The sequence below is a fragment of the Colletotrichum paranaense genome, assembly GCF_030867605.1.
Source record: "Colletotrichum paranaense strain IMI 384185 chromosome Unknown Scaffold_6.1, whole genome shotgun sequence".
Lineage (NCBI taxonomy): Eukaryota > Fungi > Ascomycota > Sordariomycetes > Glomerellales > Glomerellaceae > Colletotrichum > Colletotrichum paranaense.
Genome location: NW_026848964.1, coordinates 2,264,273 through 2,281,477, shown reverse-complemented (window position 1 = coordinate 2,281,477; position 17,205 = coordinate 2,264,273). Strand labels below are relative to the sequence as shown.

General features: G+C 54.2%; 5 protein-coding genes across 5 annotated transcripts; 3 read left to right on the top strand and 2 right to left on the bottom strand.

Moving 5' to 3' along the window:
* Positions 1–1,384: 1,384 nt before the first annotated feature.
* CPAR01_08421 (variant SH3 domain-containing protein) lies at positions 1,385–5,349 on the top strand (the record flags this gene model as incomplete). The annotated part of the gene is made up of 2 exons (XM_060492689.1): positions 1,385–1,459; positions 1,528–5,349. The coding sequence occupies 2 exons, from the start codon at positions 1,385–1,387 to the stop codon at positions 5,347–5,349; spliced, it is 3,897 nt and encodes a 1,298-aa protein (XP_060349059.1).
* An 810-nt stretch (positions 5,350–6,159) lies between these two features.
* On the top strand, positions 6,160–7,041 carry CPAR01_08420 (uncharacterized protein; the record flags this gene model as incomplete). The annotated part of the gene is made up of 3 exons (XM_060492688.1): positions 6,160–6,607; positions 6,778–6,852; positions 6,938–7,041. The coding sequence occupies 3 exons, from the start codon at positions 6,160–6,162 to the stop codon at positions 7,039–7,041; spliced, it is 627 nt and encodes a 208-aa protein (XP_060349058.1).
* A 137-nt stretch (positions 7,042–7,178) lies between these two features.
* Positions 7,179–11,989, bottom strand: CPAR01_08419 (uncharacterized protein; the record flags this gene model as incomplete). Its single annotated transcript, XM_060492687.1, has 11 exons — positions 7,179–7,830; positions 7,917–8,413; positions 8,636–8,781; positions 8,841–9,553; positions 9,612–10,181; positions 10,332–10,453; positions 10,752–10,761; positions 10,842–11,485; positions 11,549–11,584; positions 11,639–11,739; positions 11,914–11,989. 11 exons carry the CDS (start codon positions 11,987–11,989, stop codon positions 7,179–7,181), a joined length of 3,567 nt encoding a protein of 1,188 aa, XP_060349057.1.
* A 412-nt stretch (positions 11,990–12,401) lies between these two features.
* On the top strand, positions 12,402–14,452 carry CPAR01_08418 (delta-1-pyrroline-5-carboxylate dehydrogenase; the record flags this gene model as incomplete). The annotated part of the gene is made up of 5 exons (XM_060492686.1): positions 12,402–12,560; positions 12,628–12,732; positions 12,804–13,102; positions 13,180–13,248; positions 13,333–14,452. 5 exons carry the CDS (start codon positions 12,402–12,404, stop codon positions 14,450–14,452), a joined length of 1,752 nt encoding a protein of 583 aa, XP_060349056.1.
* Positions 14,453–14,542: 90 nt separating this feature from the next.
* On the bottom strand, positions 14,543–16,923 carry CPAR01_08417 (transcription factor regulator; the record flags this gene model as incomplete). The annotated part of the gene is made up of 4 exons (XM_060492685.1): positions 14,543–15,521; positions 15,579–15,746; positions 15,810–16,657; positions 16,852–16,923. The coding sequence occupies 4 exons, from the start codon at positions 16,921–16,923 to the stop codon at positions 14,543–14,545; spliced, it is 2,067 nt and encodes a 688-aa protein (XP_060349055.1).
* Positions 16,924–17,205: the final 282 nt, after the last annotated feature.

The following is a 17,205-nucleotide window of genomic DNA, read 5'->3' as shown; positions in this document are numbered from 1 at the left end:
CATGAGACGGCGCTGCGTTGTTCATCGCACTAAAACGACGTGCCTACGAGTGCCCCTGCTTTTCTACAGAGAACATCCTCACTCACGCCTCATTCTCGTCTCTCGTTTTTGCTGTCATCCCAGGTCCTCCCAGGTTTGCTGCTAGGAGACAAGCCTTTTTTTACCGACTCTCTTAAAAGCTGGCCGGGGGTTGGATTCCTCTCTCCCTTGCCGAAGCTGGCCAAGACAATGTGCAGGCTTACGCAATATATGGATAGTCGTATCTCAACGAGTGATACGTACTGCAAGGGAGAATCTACCTTACTCCAGTCTCCACGCATCTGTGTATCTGCGACGTAATACTCCGTGGGCAGCTGGGCGATAACACGACTTGGATCAGGCAAGCTGAAGAGAAGGTTAATAGTGGGAAAGATGACGGGGTCTCTGCCCACCTCAAGCCTCAAGGTACCGAATCCAAGTGCTCTGAAAGGTGCGAAATACTTGGTCAGTGGTCCTTGCTTTCGGCATCGCAGGCGGTGACCGAAAGATTTCCAAGACTTCTCCAAGGTCCAGGGGCCTCAGATGTGCCATGCCAGGCTTAGCGCCGCGCCAAGGAGGCACTGAGAGGGTCCCACTAGTCGCCGGTGGAGATGCGCCAGCCGCACAGGAGGTCGCAACCCGTTACAAGCTTGCCCTGACTTACGGCAAGTACCTAATGTAAGGTAAGGTAAGCCTAGGCCCTGATTTACAGGTACACAAGGTACCTTACTGCGCCCAGTTGCCAGTGTTTGGACTCCCCTCTGGAGACTCCCGACGTCCCCCCGCCAACGAGCCCCTCTGTTTGTTGGTTGCCCCGGGTCCGCACCCCCGGCTTCGCTGACATTCACCGCATCCCCTTCTTGGAAGTCGTGTCCGACAGATCGACTTTCCACCCGACTTGTACTTTGTTCCGCCAACATTGACCATCTCCCACACCACACCCGACGTCAACTCCCATGCCCACGCCCACCTCGCGCATTTACCAACTGCCTTTACCCACTCAAACAAGGTCATTGTCGCCGTGCACGCGAGCCTCACCTGCATTCCTCAACAACAAACTCCCAGAGGCTTGCAAAAAAATTCCCACGAGCCCTGAATTCTCTCTCTCGCTTGCCTCTCGCTTCGCTGCGGGAGCTCGATCTTGTCATCATTCCTTGCCACCAGCCTTTGCGCGCGTCCACGCCTTTGCATGACCGTTACGATACCTCATTGCAACTTACACAATCGCGTCAAATCAACTTGTCACTGCGTGAGCCGAGTGCCACGCTCCGCCAACAGCCACTGAGGCACTCGACATCAACACGCAAACAATCGCATTCCTACCAGCAGCCTTTCCGATTGCAGGTGCATTTGCCGAATCTTCAACATGGTGCCTGCACCACAATCTCTACCGACACGGTTCCCGTGCTGGTGCAGAGCAGTCTACTCTTGGGGCGGAGAGGTTTGTTGCAGCTATTCGAGCCTCGATGAGAGGACTGGCTTACAAAGTACTGACTTGACTTCCCGCAGTCTAAACGAGATCTCGGCTTCATCGAGGGTGATTTGATCGAATGTCTTAACGCTGGAGATGGTTCATGGTGGACAGGAAGACTATGGCGCGACAGAAGGACTGTGGGAGTGTTTCCCTCCAATTTCGTCGAGGTCCTCCCCGCGAACTTTAGACCAACGACGAGGTCAGCCAGCCCTCTCCCAGCAGAGAACACACCGAGTCCAAGCACACCTCAAAAGTCGAGGACTTTCCGAAAGCCTTTCGAGGCCTATTCCAAAGCACCGCACTACACCGCTGCGAAACAGCCCGAGGTGTACCGGACGAACCCAAATCCGAGGCCTAGAGGGCACTCTGGAGAGTCGATTCACAGTGCAATGGAGGAGCAGACCAGAAGAGACCGGTCACCGGCCCCGGAAGCCTTCCTTTCGAGAGAGAACTCTTTCAATGAAACCGCCTCGACTAGAATGCGAGCATACACGTCGCCAGCCCCAACCGGTTACGTATCGCGGGGTAACTCGTTCAACGATGGCGTGCAACAGCAGTACATGCCGAGAGGAAGGACTCCTGTGCCAAGAGGAAGAACACCCGTCCCAAGGGAGAGAACACCAATACCCCCTAGAGAAAGAACGCCCGTCCCCGACTATGGCCACGGCCACGGATCAAGACAGAACTCTTACAACACGGAAAGGGGCCCGTCTCCCATACCGCCATCCCACAACTTCCACTCAAGAGGCCCGTCGCCGGCTCCCTCAGTCAGCTATAAGCCTTACCGTCCTCCCACACGAGAAAAGGTGGATTCTCCTCCACCCCCGGCCCCACCTCCGCACCGACATGTAGCGGCTTCACGGCACAAGCAAAGCATATCCTACGACAGCAGGCACGATAGCTCTCGTCAGGACTCGCACGGCTCATTCGACAACCGCTTTACTTCCAGTCGACATGGGTCGGGTAACTCCTTTGACAAGCGATTCGATGTCGTGCGGCAGGACTCGAGCGCCTCATATGATAACCGCCATCCTCCTCTGGACAGGCACGGCTCTCATCTTTCATACCAAGCTCATCGGCCATCGCCGATACAGACTCAGCGGCATCACTCCCCAGCTCCACCTTCGCCATCAGCAAGCCATATGACTCCCTCGCCTTTGCGAGAGGCAATGGATGGCGTGATCGAGCAGCTGGACGCACTGGGAATGCCTCGAGATCCGACACCAGAGCCGCCACTGGATCCGTGGTCGCCCGAGTCGTTTGATATGGTGAATGACCGCGCTAGGAGAAAGAACACTTACCAAAGACCACAGACATCCATGGGCATAGCACAACAGGACGAAGGGTACGAAACCTGGAGCGGCGGATCGTCACGAGACCAATCCTATCATAACGGACATCGGGAGGATAAAGAGCAGCTACCTCAACTGAGTAACTACGTCGAACGTATGGAAAGTCGTCTCAAAAAAATGCATCAACATAGCGCAAGTATGGCTGACCTTGAGGATGAGGCACCGAAGCCACCCCCCAAAGGCCAGTTATACGAGAGACCCAAGTCTTCGATGGGTGGACCGGAGGAGAGGAAGCTTCGCGGGCGCAAGTCGGCTTACGACATTGGCCGCAACGTCCTGAACAGGACGTTTACGACGAAGACCAACTCTACCAGCGCCTCCTCAGGCAATCAGAGTTCGACGACGCAAAGCAGCGACAGGAGTTTGATGAGTGGGTCGTCAGCCGGCGCTATTAGCGCAACGAGCGCTGGCAGCTTCGCTCGCAAAACCCAGAAGCGGGCCCAGAGTGCCCTGGGCATGCGTGATGCTGATATCGAGCGCCCAGAAACGCCATTCACTGGGGTTACCTATCACAGCAGTCACGCCTCAGAAGCATCTCGGCCAAAGTCGCAAGCTGGCTTTCATGAAGATGCTGGCCTTGGAGGCCTCGTCACCCCAAAACCCCCAAAGAGGAACATCTTCAAGAAGCTCCTCGACACAGCCAAGACCGGGGTGGCATCCGGGCGCAGTAGTATTGCCATGGGTGCCGACTCGCCCAGATCGTCGCCTTTTGCTCGCTCCATGCCCAATGTTGCCGCTCAAGCTGGTGCTAGCGTATCCAACTTGACCAACTTGGGTAGCGCTGGCTTCGGTAGGGAAGCAGCCAGGGAAATGGGGCTTGCAAGCGGAGTGGACTGGGTTCAGGTCCGCAGAGACGTCAATCGATCCAACTCTCTGAGTAAGAATGAGAGGAACGAGCGGAAAGACCGCTGCCAAATGCTCGACTACCCTGCGTTGAACCCAGTCGATGAGTTGTACGAAGGCATGGAGGGTGACGAGGGCGCCGACGGTCAGCCTGTGGAGGACCCCATCGACTACCAATCAATAAATCTCACCCAGGTGGACAAGAACTCGAGGTTTGTGGCTAGCTTTCCACCAACGACGACAGCACAGAGCTTGGCAACAACCTATGTATGTCGACCATACCGCAGCGACGTCCAGAGACTGCGGGCAATTTTTACTTGGGTATCCGAGAAGCTTGTCTGGGAAGAGGACTTTGAAGGCGAAGTAGACACTCGGAGGGTACTGCAATCAAAGCGAGCGAGTGCCGAAGAGTATGCGGTCATTGTGTACGAAATGTGCTCCGCCGTCGGTATCCAGTGCGAGGTCATCCGCGGGTACCTCAAGACGCCCGGCGAGATTCCAGAGCACAATATCATGCCTCGGGCGAATCACTGGTGGAATGCGGTTCTGGTCGACAACGACTGGCGAATGATTGACTGCTGCATGGCCAGCCCTTCATATCCCAGGCGGCATCTCTACTCGAGTGCTAGCAACAGCGCCGCGGACTTTTGGTGGTTCCTCACGCGGCCGACAGAGCTCTGCTGGACACATATCCCTGAACACCACACTCAACAACACATGTGCCCGCCACAGGCTCATGAAGTTCTCCTCAACTTGCCTTGCGCCTGCCCTCCCTTCTTCAAGAACACGCTCGAGATGGTCGATTACAATACGGCAGCAACTCGCATCGAGGATCTGGAGATGGTACATGTCAAGTTCAACGCTCCACCTGACGTCGAGATTGCTGCTGAAGTCGAAGTCCGCGGCTACACCAGAGATGTCGATGGTGACGTATTCGAGAGCGGCGAAGTTGTGAAAAAGAGAGCGCTGGCTCAAGCGGAGTGGTTCAACGGCACCAAACGATACACCGTCAAGGCTTTGCTGCCTGGTGATGAGGGCCAGGGAGTCTTGAAGATTTATGCCGGCAAGCGTGGTCTGATGCATAGCATCAAAGACATTCCTCATCCAGTGGCATTCGCGCTGCCCATCATTCATACGGGCGAGAACCCTCCGTACGAGTTTGTGACGCGGCACCCGACGCCTCATGCACAGCGTCACGATATCTACGTTGTTCAGCCTCAATGTCAACGTCTGGCTTTGAACAACACTTTTGTTTTCGCAATTCGGCAGCATCCCAGCTCTGCGGGCGCGGTCGGCTCGGTGATGACACCGTCATCCAATCCTGGAGGCGCAAGCCCGATCCCCTTTATAAGACCGAGCTCCGCCATGAGTATGACCGCCTCCAGCGCCAGCGGCTCGAACCTCAGTTCAGCAGCTGCCGGTGGGAAGAAGCCAGCGAAGTTGGCGATTCAGACTCCTGGCGGCAAAATTCTCCGTCTTATGAGGAAAGAGGAGCGCAGAGGAGTCAGTGTCGGCAGTAGAGGGGCTGAAGAGGATCTCAGTGATGGTGGGACGTGGGAGACCATCATCAAGTGTTCTGAGAAGGGAGTGTGGAGGGGGCTGGTATTGGCAGACCGCACCGCCCGCTGGTGCGTCTTTGCCGAGTGGGTATGTGTGGGATGATCATGCCGCGATTTACTGCGTCGTTTGTCTTTTGTTTGATTTGAAATGCGCGAAGGCAATGTCGAAAAAAAGGGAATTGAGCGGTTATGACTGGGTGGGTTCGGGGTATGCATATCTCGGCGTTTTCTTTTCTACCGGTTTTTCCTTATCTTCTTCTTTTTGTGTGTATTTGGGAACTGGGTATCGATCGGTTGGAGGTCTTCGTCACGGCTGTGGGAGTTTTTCTAATGTACGATACATAATGGGAATCATGCATGTCCAGGCTAGGATGGTTCTGTAACATAAAAAGTTTACGCGAAAATGCAGTCAATGAAGTAAATGATGTTCAATTTGGTTGTCCCAGGTCGTGATGTTTTGACCGTGTAAGTGAGGTGCGAAGTGAGCTCGGTGAGGTGATGAGGTAGGTGCTACATGAGGCACTGTGTTTGCCTGTATTCTTGGTACTCCGCACTGCCCCTTATCGATAACTACCTCACTGCATTGCGGTGCCTGGACGACCTCACCCTCCAAATGTAAACAGAGGGGCGACCTGCGCTTACACATTACGAGCCCCATACCTGCCGACTCAATATTCAATCCCCCTTTTTGAGAAGATTCAACATCCAACATCCTTGTCTTATTTTACGAATTGACATCCTTGAGTTGTAACAGCAGGAAGACGCTTACTATCCTGCATTGGCAACTACACGTGTTATAACTGAGAGGAAGTATCAGAAAAATCAAGGAAGGAGGATCGGAGATCAGCGACTCTTTATCGCCGTTACAGCATACTATTCCAACAAGAGACGGAAAAGCAGGCGAGGGAGAAAGATGGCAGACAGGACTTCGAGAGCCGTACCACCAGCACCGCCCGGCGCCCCGCGACGAGCGGTCCGACGGAATTTGTTCCAGGGACTTACGAGGCGAGCGACGGGGACTACGACGACGGGAACGACGGGGCAGCCCATGGCCTCTACTGTGGGCGCGGGATCTGTATCTGCCACTGCTGCTGCTGCGACGATGGGAGGAGTGGGACCAGGCGGGAGCTCTTCAACTGCTGCTGCTACTCACGGCAACGGTAACGGTCATGTCGGGGGCGGCGAGACGCTCCGCCTCGATGTCGATGTCCTCTCTGACGGCGGGCCGCCGTCCGTCATGGGACCCGCAGAGATTGTGGTGCGCGACGAGCACGGCGAGATTGAGCTCGGGGATCTGCCGACGCTGGTGTTTGACGAGGCTGATGAGGCTGCTGCGATGGATGATCGGGAGGAGAGCAAGAGTGAGACTTATTTTCTTCCCTCTTTTCCCCCCCTCCCCCCCCTTTTTTTTTCTGTTTTGTTTTGATTATTCACGGTTGTTGCTCTTGTTCTTGTTCAATTTTCTCTTTGTTTTCTAGTTCTTTGAAAGGGGTATTGATTTTGATATGTAATGCTAACTATGCTTTTATAGAAGAGCGGCAGCGGCTCGCAGAGGCTGTGAAGCAGCATCAAGTCAACCATACCGCCGTCCGTGAACAGCCCGAAGGTGAGTCCCCCCTTGCGAGATACTTCTGTGTCCAACTCTTCATTGGAGGAAAAAGGGTTTTCTAACCGGCTCCTGTACGAATCAGAGCTCCTCGAAGCCGTCAAAGCCAGTTTACGAGCCAAAGTCTCGGCTCTCGCCGACGACAATTGGATGTACGAGGCCGAGCCGGAGCTGCCCCGTGGCTTCTGAACACGATGCCCAGCGTTTCCCATCTGGATATCCTGGTCGTTACCTCGACGACACATGTTTTCAACGTCTGGTTCATTACGAAACGCGCTCTTACGCACGGTGGGCATCTACGCCGAATCGACGGAAAACATTTTCATCTAATCCAAGCCCTCAGCCGCGGGTGCCTCCACCCGTCTTGTTGCGGGACGTCTCTGCTGAGGGGCGCCACCACCACCGGCGCCACCAAACAGGCTGCCCATCATGTCCATGAGCGGATTGCTCTGCCTTGGGCGCGAGATGCCAAAGTACATTTCGGCAATAATCTCGAGCGCCTCGCTCCACGCGCTGACCTCGGAAATGTTGGACGAGTACTTTGCCAGGAGCTGCTTGTAGGCGTCCGGGGCGCCGCGCTGGATCGCCAGCAGGAGCAGGCCGAGGAAGTTGAGGAGGGGCAAACCGGGGAAGATGCGCAGGTCGGCGCTATTACTGCTGACGTCCTGGACGCCGAGGCCCTTGTTGTCATCGCTGAGGGAGGAGGCGAAGAGGCGGTAGCAGGTGTTTGCGGCGCGGACGTTGCCGACGAGGAGGTAGGGGAAGATGGCGCGGGCGGCGTAGAGTGGCGCCGTGTGCGAGTCGTCCTCCTTGTACCAGACGTATTCCATCTTTGCAAGCACCTCGGCCGAGTCCTTTGTTCCTAGCACCAGGTGTCGTTCCGCCTCGTAGGCGTCGTGTTCTTCGGCGTAGAGGGATCCGGCGACGTGGTGGAGGTCGGTATCGCCGGCAGGGTACTCGCCGAACTTTGATGACCATCTATAGCCCTAGTAGTTAGAAACAACTAATCGTATTTCTACCCCCCCGATGTACTGCCCCATGAGGAATAGATCCATGGTACTCACGCAATAATCTCCCCGATAAACTTCTTCCTCGTGGGCTCCTGGGCGGCAAACAGGCGCAGGAGGGTGAGCAGCTTGCCCTTGTTGGCGGCGTCGGGCTTGAGCTCGGCCTGCTTGAAGACGTCGACGAGCATGACGGCAAGGTCGCCGCCGCTGCCGCCCTGTTCGGCTTTCAGTAGGGACTGTGCGACATTGTAGAGAATATCGATGGCGGCTGGCCAGTTCGCGGCCTTGATGTAGCGGGCGGCGACGACGCGGGTCTGCTGCTGGGCCTCGTAGAACTGGCCCTCGCCGATGCGGGCCTGGAGCCGCGTGATGATCTTTTCAATCTTGTCTCCTTTGGCTGCCATGTTGGGTGGGTTATCGGGAATGCCGTCTAGGTGTCGACTTTCGGAAGGGAGTGGGGTGGTCGGAGGGTGAGTGAGGTGAGGGCGCTGGGTGAGATGTGACGATGTCGTTTTGTAGCTTGCGCGGTGGCTTTGGGAGTTGAGATGGTGGGGCTTTGTGGCAGGTCAGGTACCTCTTCCGAGCTGTGGAGAGAGCCCCTCATTTAGAGGGAGCTTCGGTTCCATTCTGTCATTCTTTCGGATAAAGTACGGGTAATGAGAGCTCTCCAGCCGGGGGGTGAGGTTCCCTGGTCAAAGCACCGACCACTACTTTGTTTACGTAGTCCAAATGTTGCCTTTCTTCATGATTCTCATCTTCACCAATCTCTCACTTACACTGAGAGAGCGATGGGCTCTCCTAGTCAACCTCACGATGATAAGAGTGCGATGGACCGACTTTGATATCTCTGTTTTCTCTGCTATGATCAATTGGAAGATGTAAGCCTCCTCCATAACTCGTTCTTCAACGCAGTGAACTCCGACTTTGTGCGGGATACCGCATCCCGGTTCTCGACCGCCCGCCGCAAGAGATACGACGTACAATCACCAAGAGAGCCCCAGCTCAAGCACTTGTAGACCTCTATAGGGGCATCACTTTCCGATCCCTTTGCATCAACCCCCTGGTCTGCAAGCTGGAGCAGACTGAAGCTGACTTCGTCGGCCATGCCCAGAAGCTGCCCATACTGAATCTTGATCAAGGCCTTCCCTTCCTTGGCGCGAGTTTGCTGAAGCTCGTTGGCCTTTATGACGCTGTCCTTATTGTGCGTTGCAAGGAACAACTCGATGTCCGGGAATGACTTCCCGCCCGGCACGCCATAGTCTCTGTAACCTTGTGATAATAGCTCCCGTGCAATAGAGTCATACGAGTCGTCGGTTGCTTGCTTGGTATCATTGATCATGTGCCTTGGCTCTGAGCTGATATAAGCTCCGCGCACCAGTTTGATACCGAGGAAAAAGTTGTCCTTGTGAGCTAGCGCCACGTGCTGAGCCAGGGTATCCGGTGTGCTCTTGAGATAGGCTTGGTAGGTGTTGAAGACGACGGCGCCTCTTTCTTTCGTGTTGAAGCGGCGCATGAGGTCTATTGCTACTGCGTCGATTCCGGGCTGTACTGAAATCTGTTCGGCGTCCATGAAGATGCGTGCTCCACGCTCCACTGCGCGAGAGCATACGTCTGCGAGAGCTGACTCCATCTGCGCTGGTAGGGGCTTCCTCGAAGTGAGCGCCTCTGAAACGGCGGCGCCGGCACCAGTCAGTCTGAGGAGAAAGTCAGCAAATCATGAGAATGCATATTGATGTGTTCGGGGGCGCCAACTTGAGAGCCAAGATATCTCCTTCACTGAGCATATCCGCCGTTTCCAAGACACCCTCACGCCAAGCGTCGATCCCAGCATCTGACTCGATTTCTGAAGCGGAATCCATCTCCTTCAACCCCCGACCGCTCTCTTCTTCTGTCGTGTTGTCGACCACAATCTCGCGAGCGTACGTGAGGATGGCTCCCCGAAACCCCATGCGCTTGATCTCCGCAATCGTCGACGTCACCTCGTGTCGGTTCTCGCCGGCGCAGAAGTGGTTGTACATGGTCTTCTTTAGTATAGCGTGCAATAAAGGATTCCTTTGCACGTCAAAGACCCAGGTTCGGTGCGAGTCGTTTAGGAATTTCAAAATAGCCAGAGACGGGCCCAGCAAGATCCGGTGGGAAGAAGTGGTCGCCACCAACAGGGACCGCAAGAGAATCTTCAAGGGCAGCTTGGAGTGTGGTGGCAATGTTTCTGGGTTCCCTGAAGTGGTGGATGCGTATCGCGACTGGAAACGTGTAAGAGACGCATTGTTGGCATAGTGAACAGCTGGATGTCGCCGGCTCAGAAGAGCTGCGAGCCGCTGGCTGTGAGGGTTCGACAGAGACATTGTTCGCTACTGGGGTCGCAACCGGCGAAATTTGGTTCACTCGATACTATGCGATAGAAATTGTAGGGCGAGCCTATTTGAATACCTGCGTTATCCTACATCTAGATGCGGCAACCCCTCATGATACCGTCGGACGGACATGTGTACCGTAGCCGATTTCGGGCACTGTGCCACCGGCAATGCGACATATTCCAATCGCTTTCCAGTGCAGCCTTCGGCAAGCGTAACGCGCTGTGGGATAATATCTCTCTATTAACAACAATCAGAAGAATAACTGAGTTTGAGGGATTGGTACGCAACGGTTAAGGTCAAGGTCATTTCCTGACTGAACAGTCCATCTAGAGTGCGGGATGATAATATAGCCAACGTTTCGAAGGGCAGCGGACTTATACAAAAGTCTGGAGGCAGTGAATAATTTCTCAAGCCATGAAAGAAAAAGAACACATGAAACTTATTTAAGGCCTGATTTTATGAGATTTGATCTACTGTATATCTATCACATGGATCGACTCTATATCATGGAGTTTCAACTGAGAGCCCCTCTTACAAGCTCAGCCCTGCAAGTGTGTGTTAGCCAGTGCCAAAGCGTGTATAGGAATGGCAGTAACGGAATGATGAACTGGTCAAGAACACTTACGTTGCAAAAGTCCCAGCAGACACAGGCATCGCCCTCAGCAACGCTGGAACAAGTCCTCGAAATAGTCCTCGAAACCGACCCTCTCTCCAAGTCTGGCGGAAAGCGTCACGCATAGTCAAGTACTTCTGGCCTCTCCCAAACCCGTCGCTCTGCATCTTACTCTTGATCACGTCGAGCGGATGACTCCCCAGCCACAGCGCCTCGCCCGCAAGACCTCCACAGACGGCAATCTTCCAGCTAGCTAGTTCTCTTCTGTCCTTGACGCCTTCCCACGCCATCGCCATACTGAGAAATCCCTCATACGCGGCGAACCAGATGCCGTACCCGTGGAACTCTCTGAAAAGAGTGACGACCTGCCCACGATACAGGCCCTTGATACCGGAGTGCTGCGTGATCTTGCGCACGCAGTCCCAGGGCCCAGAGTATAGACGGGCTGCGCCGTTTGGCTGAGTCTGGAGCCTGATTCGGACATGTTCGATTGGTCCGGATATGATGCTGTTGGTCAGGCCCGCGGCTCCTCCCACGAGGTAGAAGTCAGATAGGGAGAGTGATTTGCTGCTCGTTTTAGCGTCGGCTGGGTAGATTTCGCGATACTCTTCGAGTCGCCGGCGGAAGAGTTGAAAGGCGCCGAATTGTATGCTGACCTATTCAATGTTTGATATGGTCAGGCTGAAGCACGTTCCCTGAATGCGGGTTATACAACTTACACAAGCACCTACACCTAGCAACGGAGCTAGAGTACCCTGGATTTAAGTGTCAACTACCGATTTCATAGACTATAATTAGTCAAAGCTGACCTTGTAAAAAGCCAAAGGCCCTTCTTTAGTCCAGATGTTGCGGACTAGACCTAGGGCATTTCCTCCTCCGCCTTGGGTTTGAAGGCGCACTTTTACGAGGTCTGAGAGTCTTTGGTAAGTAACTGAACTTATCCCACAGCCTCATGGCGTTTCAAGAGGCTTTTGACGGGTAGAAGTGCAGAGGGGTCGGTTTACCGAAAGGTTGGCCTATGCAAGACAGTGTAAGCCAAGTCCATTCCTACAAGATGCAAGACTCATTACGGCAAGTTACATACCTATTAGAACTTGCGCTATACCTCCTGCAGCTCCCGAGGTTATATCCTTGAATGAATCCAGGGCCGTAGTCCCCATTGTAGCGATTGGAGATCCGGTTGTTGAATTAACGAAAGGGGCTGGACAGCAGAAACTCGGTGGCTTTGACAAGCCAAGTAAGACTGGTATGCACGGCGCAAGCAAATTGTAAATCAATATCAGTCAAAGACTTCTGGACATGGAACTCCCCCGCTGGTGACATGCATTAGGATAAGAAGAGGCGGTGGGGGCCATTCCGGTCAACGGATCGGCTACCGACACTATCGCTTGGTCAAATTGCCGACCTCACGGCAATGTGCCACAAGTGTCGGCAACGGTATCGCGATGCCGGAGCTCTGCATTGCGGCTCCCAAGACATATAAATGTAATCTTCATAGTCGATTTTCGTATTGCCTTCATTTGAACGTTAGAATTTACCTACAACCAATTCCGAAACTACTGGCGCATCAAAATGTCTGTCTCTTTAGTACGAGGTCTCACGACCCCTTTTCAAAAGGCAGGCCGGCTCACAGCGCCATCCTCTCGCTTCGGAGTCAACTCTTGGCCACTCGAAAGAAGCATCAGGGGGTTTGGCACTTTCAAGGCACCTCCAGTCCGCAACGAGCTAAATGTAAGTATTCCGCAGTGAAGCATAACTCACGATAGGTTAAAGCATCAGCTGACAAAACGACCCTAAGCCATCATATAGCAAGGGCTCAGTCGAGCGTCAGAAGCTCCAACATGCGATCTCACGACTGAAGAGTAACCTTCCCGTGCGAGTACCATCCCTGGCACCTGAAATCGTGAGTGGCATCTTCGCCCATAAGTCGCAGCCTTTCGGCTCTTGGACTTACATACTCTGTCACTTCCAAAGACAAACGCAAAGTCAGTGCTAGCCAAGCAATACCTACCAAGCGACCACTCCGTCGCGTTGGCCGAATACGCCCAGACGAGCCCCGAGCAGGTGTCAATAGCCATTGACAGGGCGTTGGAAGCCAAACCCGCGTGGGAGAACACGTCTTTCAAGGATAGGGCTGCCGTCTTTCTTAGGGCGGCGGAGCTCATTGCGGGAAAGTATCGCTACGACATTATGGCTGCGACGATGCTCGGGCAGGGGAAGAATATTTGGCAGGCTGAAATTGACTCGGCAGCGGAGAGTTGTGATTTCTTGCGGTACGTTTACGAGAAGCAGATTCGATACTTCGTGCAATCCAGAAAAGCTTTCGCTGACCATTGATGGGATGCGGTAGTTTCAATGTGCATTACGCAGCTCAGCTGTATGACCAACAGCACGCGTTGACTGATGCCGGTTTCATGAAGTAAGTGTCCCCTTCTTCTTGTTTAAATGACCTAGGGGAGAGAAAAGTTCGTTACATCGTACACGAACTAACGGCATCTACCAGTCGAACAGAATACCGACCGCTAGAGGGCTTCGTCTACGCCATCAGCCCCTTCAACTTTACCGCCATCGGCGCCAACCTGACCGTCGCACCCGCCATCATGGGCAACGTCGTCCTCTGGAAACCCTCCGACTACGCAATCTACTCGAGCTACCTCCTCCAAAAGGTCTTTGAAGAGGCCGGCCTGCCCGCCGGCGTGATCCAGTTTCTCCCCGGCGAGCCCGAAGCAATCACCTCGGCCGTCCTCGACCACCCCCAGTTCGCAGCGCTCCACTTCACCGGATCCACGGACGTCTTCCGCCAGCTGTACGGCAAGATCGGCGAGGGCGTCGCCTCGGGACGGTACGAGAGCTACCCGCGCATGATCGGCGAGACGGGCGGCAAGAACTTCCACCTGGTGCACGGCAGCGCCGATGTGCGGAACGCGGTGGTGAATACTGTTCGGGGCGCCTTTGAGTATCAGGGGCAAAAGTGCTCTGCGACGTCGCGTCTCTACGTAGCCGAGTCCATCTGGCCAGAGTTCAAGGAGATGCTTTTGCGGGAAACGAAGAACCTGAAAGTCGGCTCCCCCGAGCAGGTCGACAACTTCATCGGACCCGTCATCCACGAGCGCTCGTGGACAAAACTCCGCGAAGTAATCGAGGACTCCAAAAAGGACCCCGCAGTCGAGTTGCTGGCCGGCGGTCACACAGACAACAGCCAGGGCTGGTTCGTCTCGCCCACCATCTTCCAGACCAACAAAGCCCACCACAAGCTCATGAGGAACGAGCTCTTCGGCCCCATCCTCGCCGTCCACGTCTACCCGGACGCGAAGTACGAGGAGATTCTCCCTATCATCGACTCTACGACGCAGTACGGGCTGACGGGCGCCGTCTTTGCCCGCGACCGGAGCGCCATTGAGGCGGCGGAAAAGGGGCTGCGCCACGCGGCTGGCAACTTCTACGTCAACAGCAAGAGCAGCGGTGCCGTTGTTGGGCACCAGCCTTTCGGAGGTGGTCGTGCGAGCGGTACCAATGACAAGGCCACCAGCGTAAATCTTTTGACACGCTTTACCAGCATGAGGAGTATGAAGGAGGACCTTGTCGGCGCAGACACTGTGTTGTACCCTTCGAATGAAGCTTGATTCAGGCTTTTTCTGGCGTCTGTAAGATTGGCCGGTAGATTCTGGCTAGATCTTCTTCTGGCTGCTTTTGGAGCTGTTGCTGTACCTTATTTAGATGTCAAATGTAAAATCCAACATGTCCATACCAGTGAGACCCATCAGTTGCATGTGATTCTCGGCAAAAGTGGCCGGAGGGAAGTCAGCATCCAGACCTAGATCGAACGGTGCCTCTTCTGGTAACTCAGGCGCAGACGTTGGCAGTGCAACATCTTCAACCACGAGTGCTTGGTTGGGTGTAGATGGGTTTCGAAGCTGGAGCAATGCAGCAGCTTCCTCCCACATTGGCGATGCGCCAAAAGCAGCTTGTGCAGCTTCTGAATGAGCACGCGACCGTTGTTTGGTTGCATTGGATCGATTTCTTTCAGTTCCAGATGTGTCTGTGTTCCTGTTCAGCCAGTCTGCCCAGAGAAGGTACTCAGAAGCCTCTTGGTTGACATCCCCATCGAATTGTGTCGAACCGAACGGCCTGACCTTGGCCCGTGCCTCCTCGGCGATGGAGATGAGTGCCTCTACAAATCGTACTGCCATTCGACCAGCCATGTGCAAGTCAGCCATCCTTCTGAGACAGCGCAGACCGAAGGCGACTCGGGCATCGTAGGCCGAGTCTCGCTCCAGAATGCCGGTAAGGATCACGATGATTGTGGCGATACTGCAACCCTGAAAGTCCGTAAAGGATCTTGGGGCCATGTTTCCAGATTGACTAGCGTCTTCGAGTATGTTCAACATCTTCTTTGCCGCGATGCCACATGATCTGAATTGCCGCGTAATATCATCATCTTCCGTCGTTCGAGGCTCCGGTAAGCCTGATGCAGCTGACCGTAAATGGCTCCGAATCTTTGTAACGACAGAAGTTTTACCTATCGCAATCCAAGCAAAGTAGTAGTTCAGGTAGAGGTGGAATACGGCGCGATAGTATGGCGAGCGAGGTTCCACGTTTGGGAGACGTAAGTTGGGAGGCAGAGATCGTTTCCAGGTTTTTAGTGAAACCTCAAAGTCTTGCAGAGGGGGTTGAGAATTGCTTGACCACGTACTGGACCATTTCGAGTCAGTGGGAAAAATCAATAGCATGCATCAAGAGATAACTCACGCCGGCTCAATGAGAGTGTCAATGATTTTGACAAATTGCGCGTTGGCTACTTGGTGATCCAAGTTATCGAAGCTTTGCAGGGCATCAGTTGCTCGGCGCTGAGGCAGATGAGCTGTTATGACATCCTGAGATATCGATCTCGGTCGATTGAGCTTGATTGTTAGAGTTCTACGCAGAGGATATCAGTCCGGGTTCACCGTGATGGAACTGAGTGCTGGCAAGTCAACTAACCTTTCGAGAGAAAATATAGCCCACCATAACCTTCGTCTCATTTCTCTCTCATGGCTGTCGGTGTCCGGGTCTTCTGATTCATGATGCAGTCCAAGAGCGATGGCTTTCCTCAAGGCAAGACCCATATACAGGTATGAGGCCCCTACCGCACTCGACGGCATGAGGTATATCCCAAGGACGAACGCCGCTTTGACAGAGGACATACTCACTCTATCCATGGTGTCTGCCATCAAGATCCGGGCATGACCGCAAAATATCTGTCCAGGGTCTTCCGCAGGAATTTGAAGAGACCCAGACAGAGCGGATGGTCGGGCTCGCGGACTCCAGTGAGCTCCCAGAGCAAGAACTGACAGCAAAAGACATAGGAAGCTGGGATCCCGACGAAGAGGTGAGCTCAAGTCGTTGTAAAACTCCTCCACCTCAGCCAAGAAAGAAGGTTGATCAAAGTAGAAGAAGCAGTCGGTTCCATGTTGAATACAGAGCTTGCTCAGAAAGATGGCTACAGATCTGGGTGGGAGGCTTTCAGTGGCCGCCTGCAAGCGGATTGCTTCCGCAGACTGGTGAGAGGCAGTGGCTCGCGACGAGCGAGCTTCAAGTCTAGCAATTTCTCTCTCGGCGGGTGATGAATTTGGCTCGAGATAGAATGCGTTTCTAAGTCTGGATAGAAATCGTGGCCACATGAAGTTCTCGGGAGCGTCACTGTCGGAGCAGAGATCCCGACGTGATGACTGTGTGGTGTCCGGGACATCAGCAAGGGGATCGGGGCTCGGGCTGGGACCCAGCTCTGCCAATGATTCGTCGTAGTCTCTTATAGGCGACTGTAGAACTCCTGGGGATATGCTCAACCGCTGCGTGTTGAAGCTGCAATTGTGTGACCCCTGAAGACATCGTTGGCATATACCCGACGTCGTCTCAATGCATTTGCTTTTACGGGCCTTGCAACGCGTACAGGCCCGAGGTGCCCGCTTTCGATCCTCGTCTGCGATTCTACGGCGACGGCTCCTGCGGGATGAAGGGACCGGAGTCATCCCGGTGGCCGTACCCAGTTCTTGTTTGAAGCCACAAGATAAGGGTGTGTGGGTGAAGAGTTGGCAAGGAGCCGCAAGATGGACATATTGCCGACGGTGCGCACGGGCCATTACATGGGCGCCGGGCCGATGTATGAAAGTCATTCCTCTCTCTCAACTACCTACCTTACCTTACTTGCAAGAGTCACTTTGGAGGTTTTACTTGGGGGAAAGTGAGCAATTTATCTTGCTGAGTATTTGGAATGAAATCGTATTGAATCATGTAGTCTTAATTCCCGATGTAGCTGCCTGACCTTGAAGCTCTCTGAGGTTACTCGGCTCATGTGAAAGCCGGTATACCCGTGATAGCTTCAATTAGGTAACCCCGA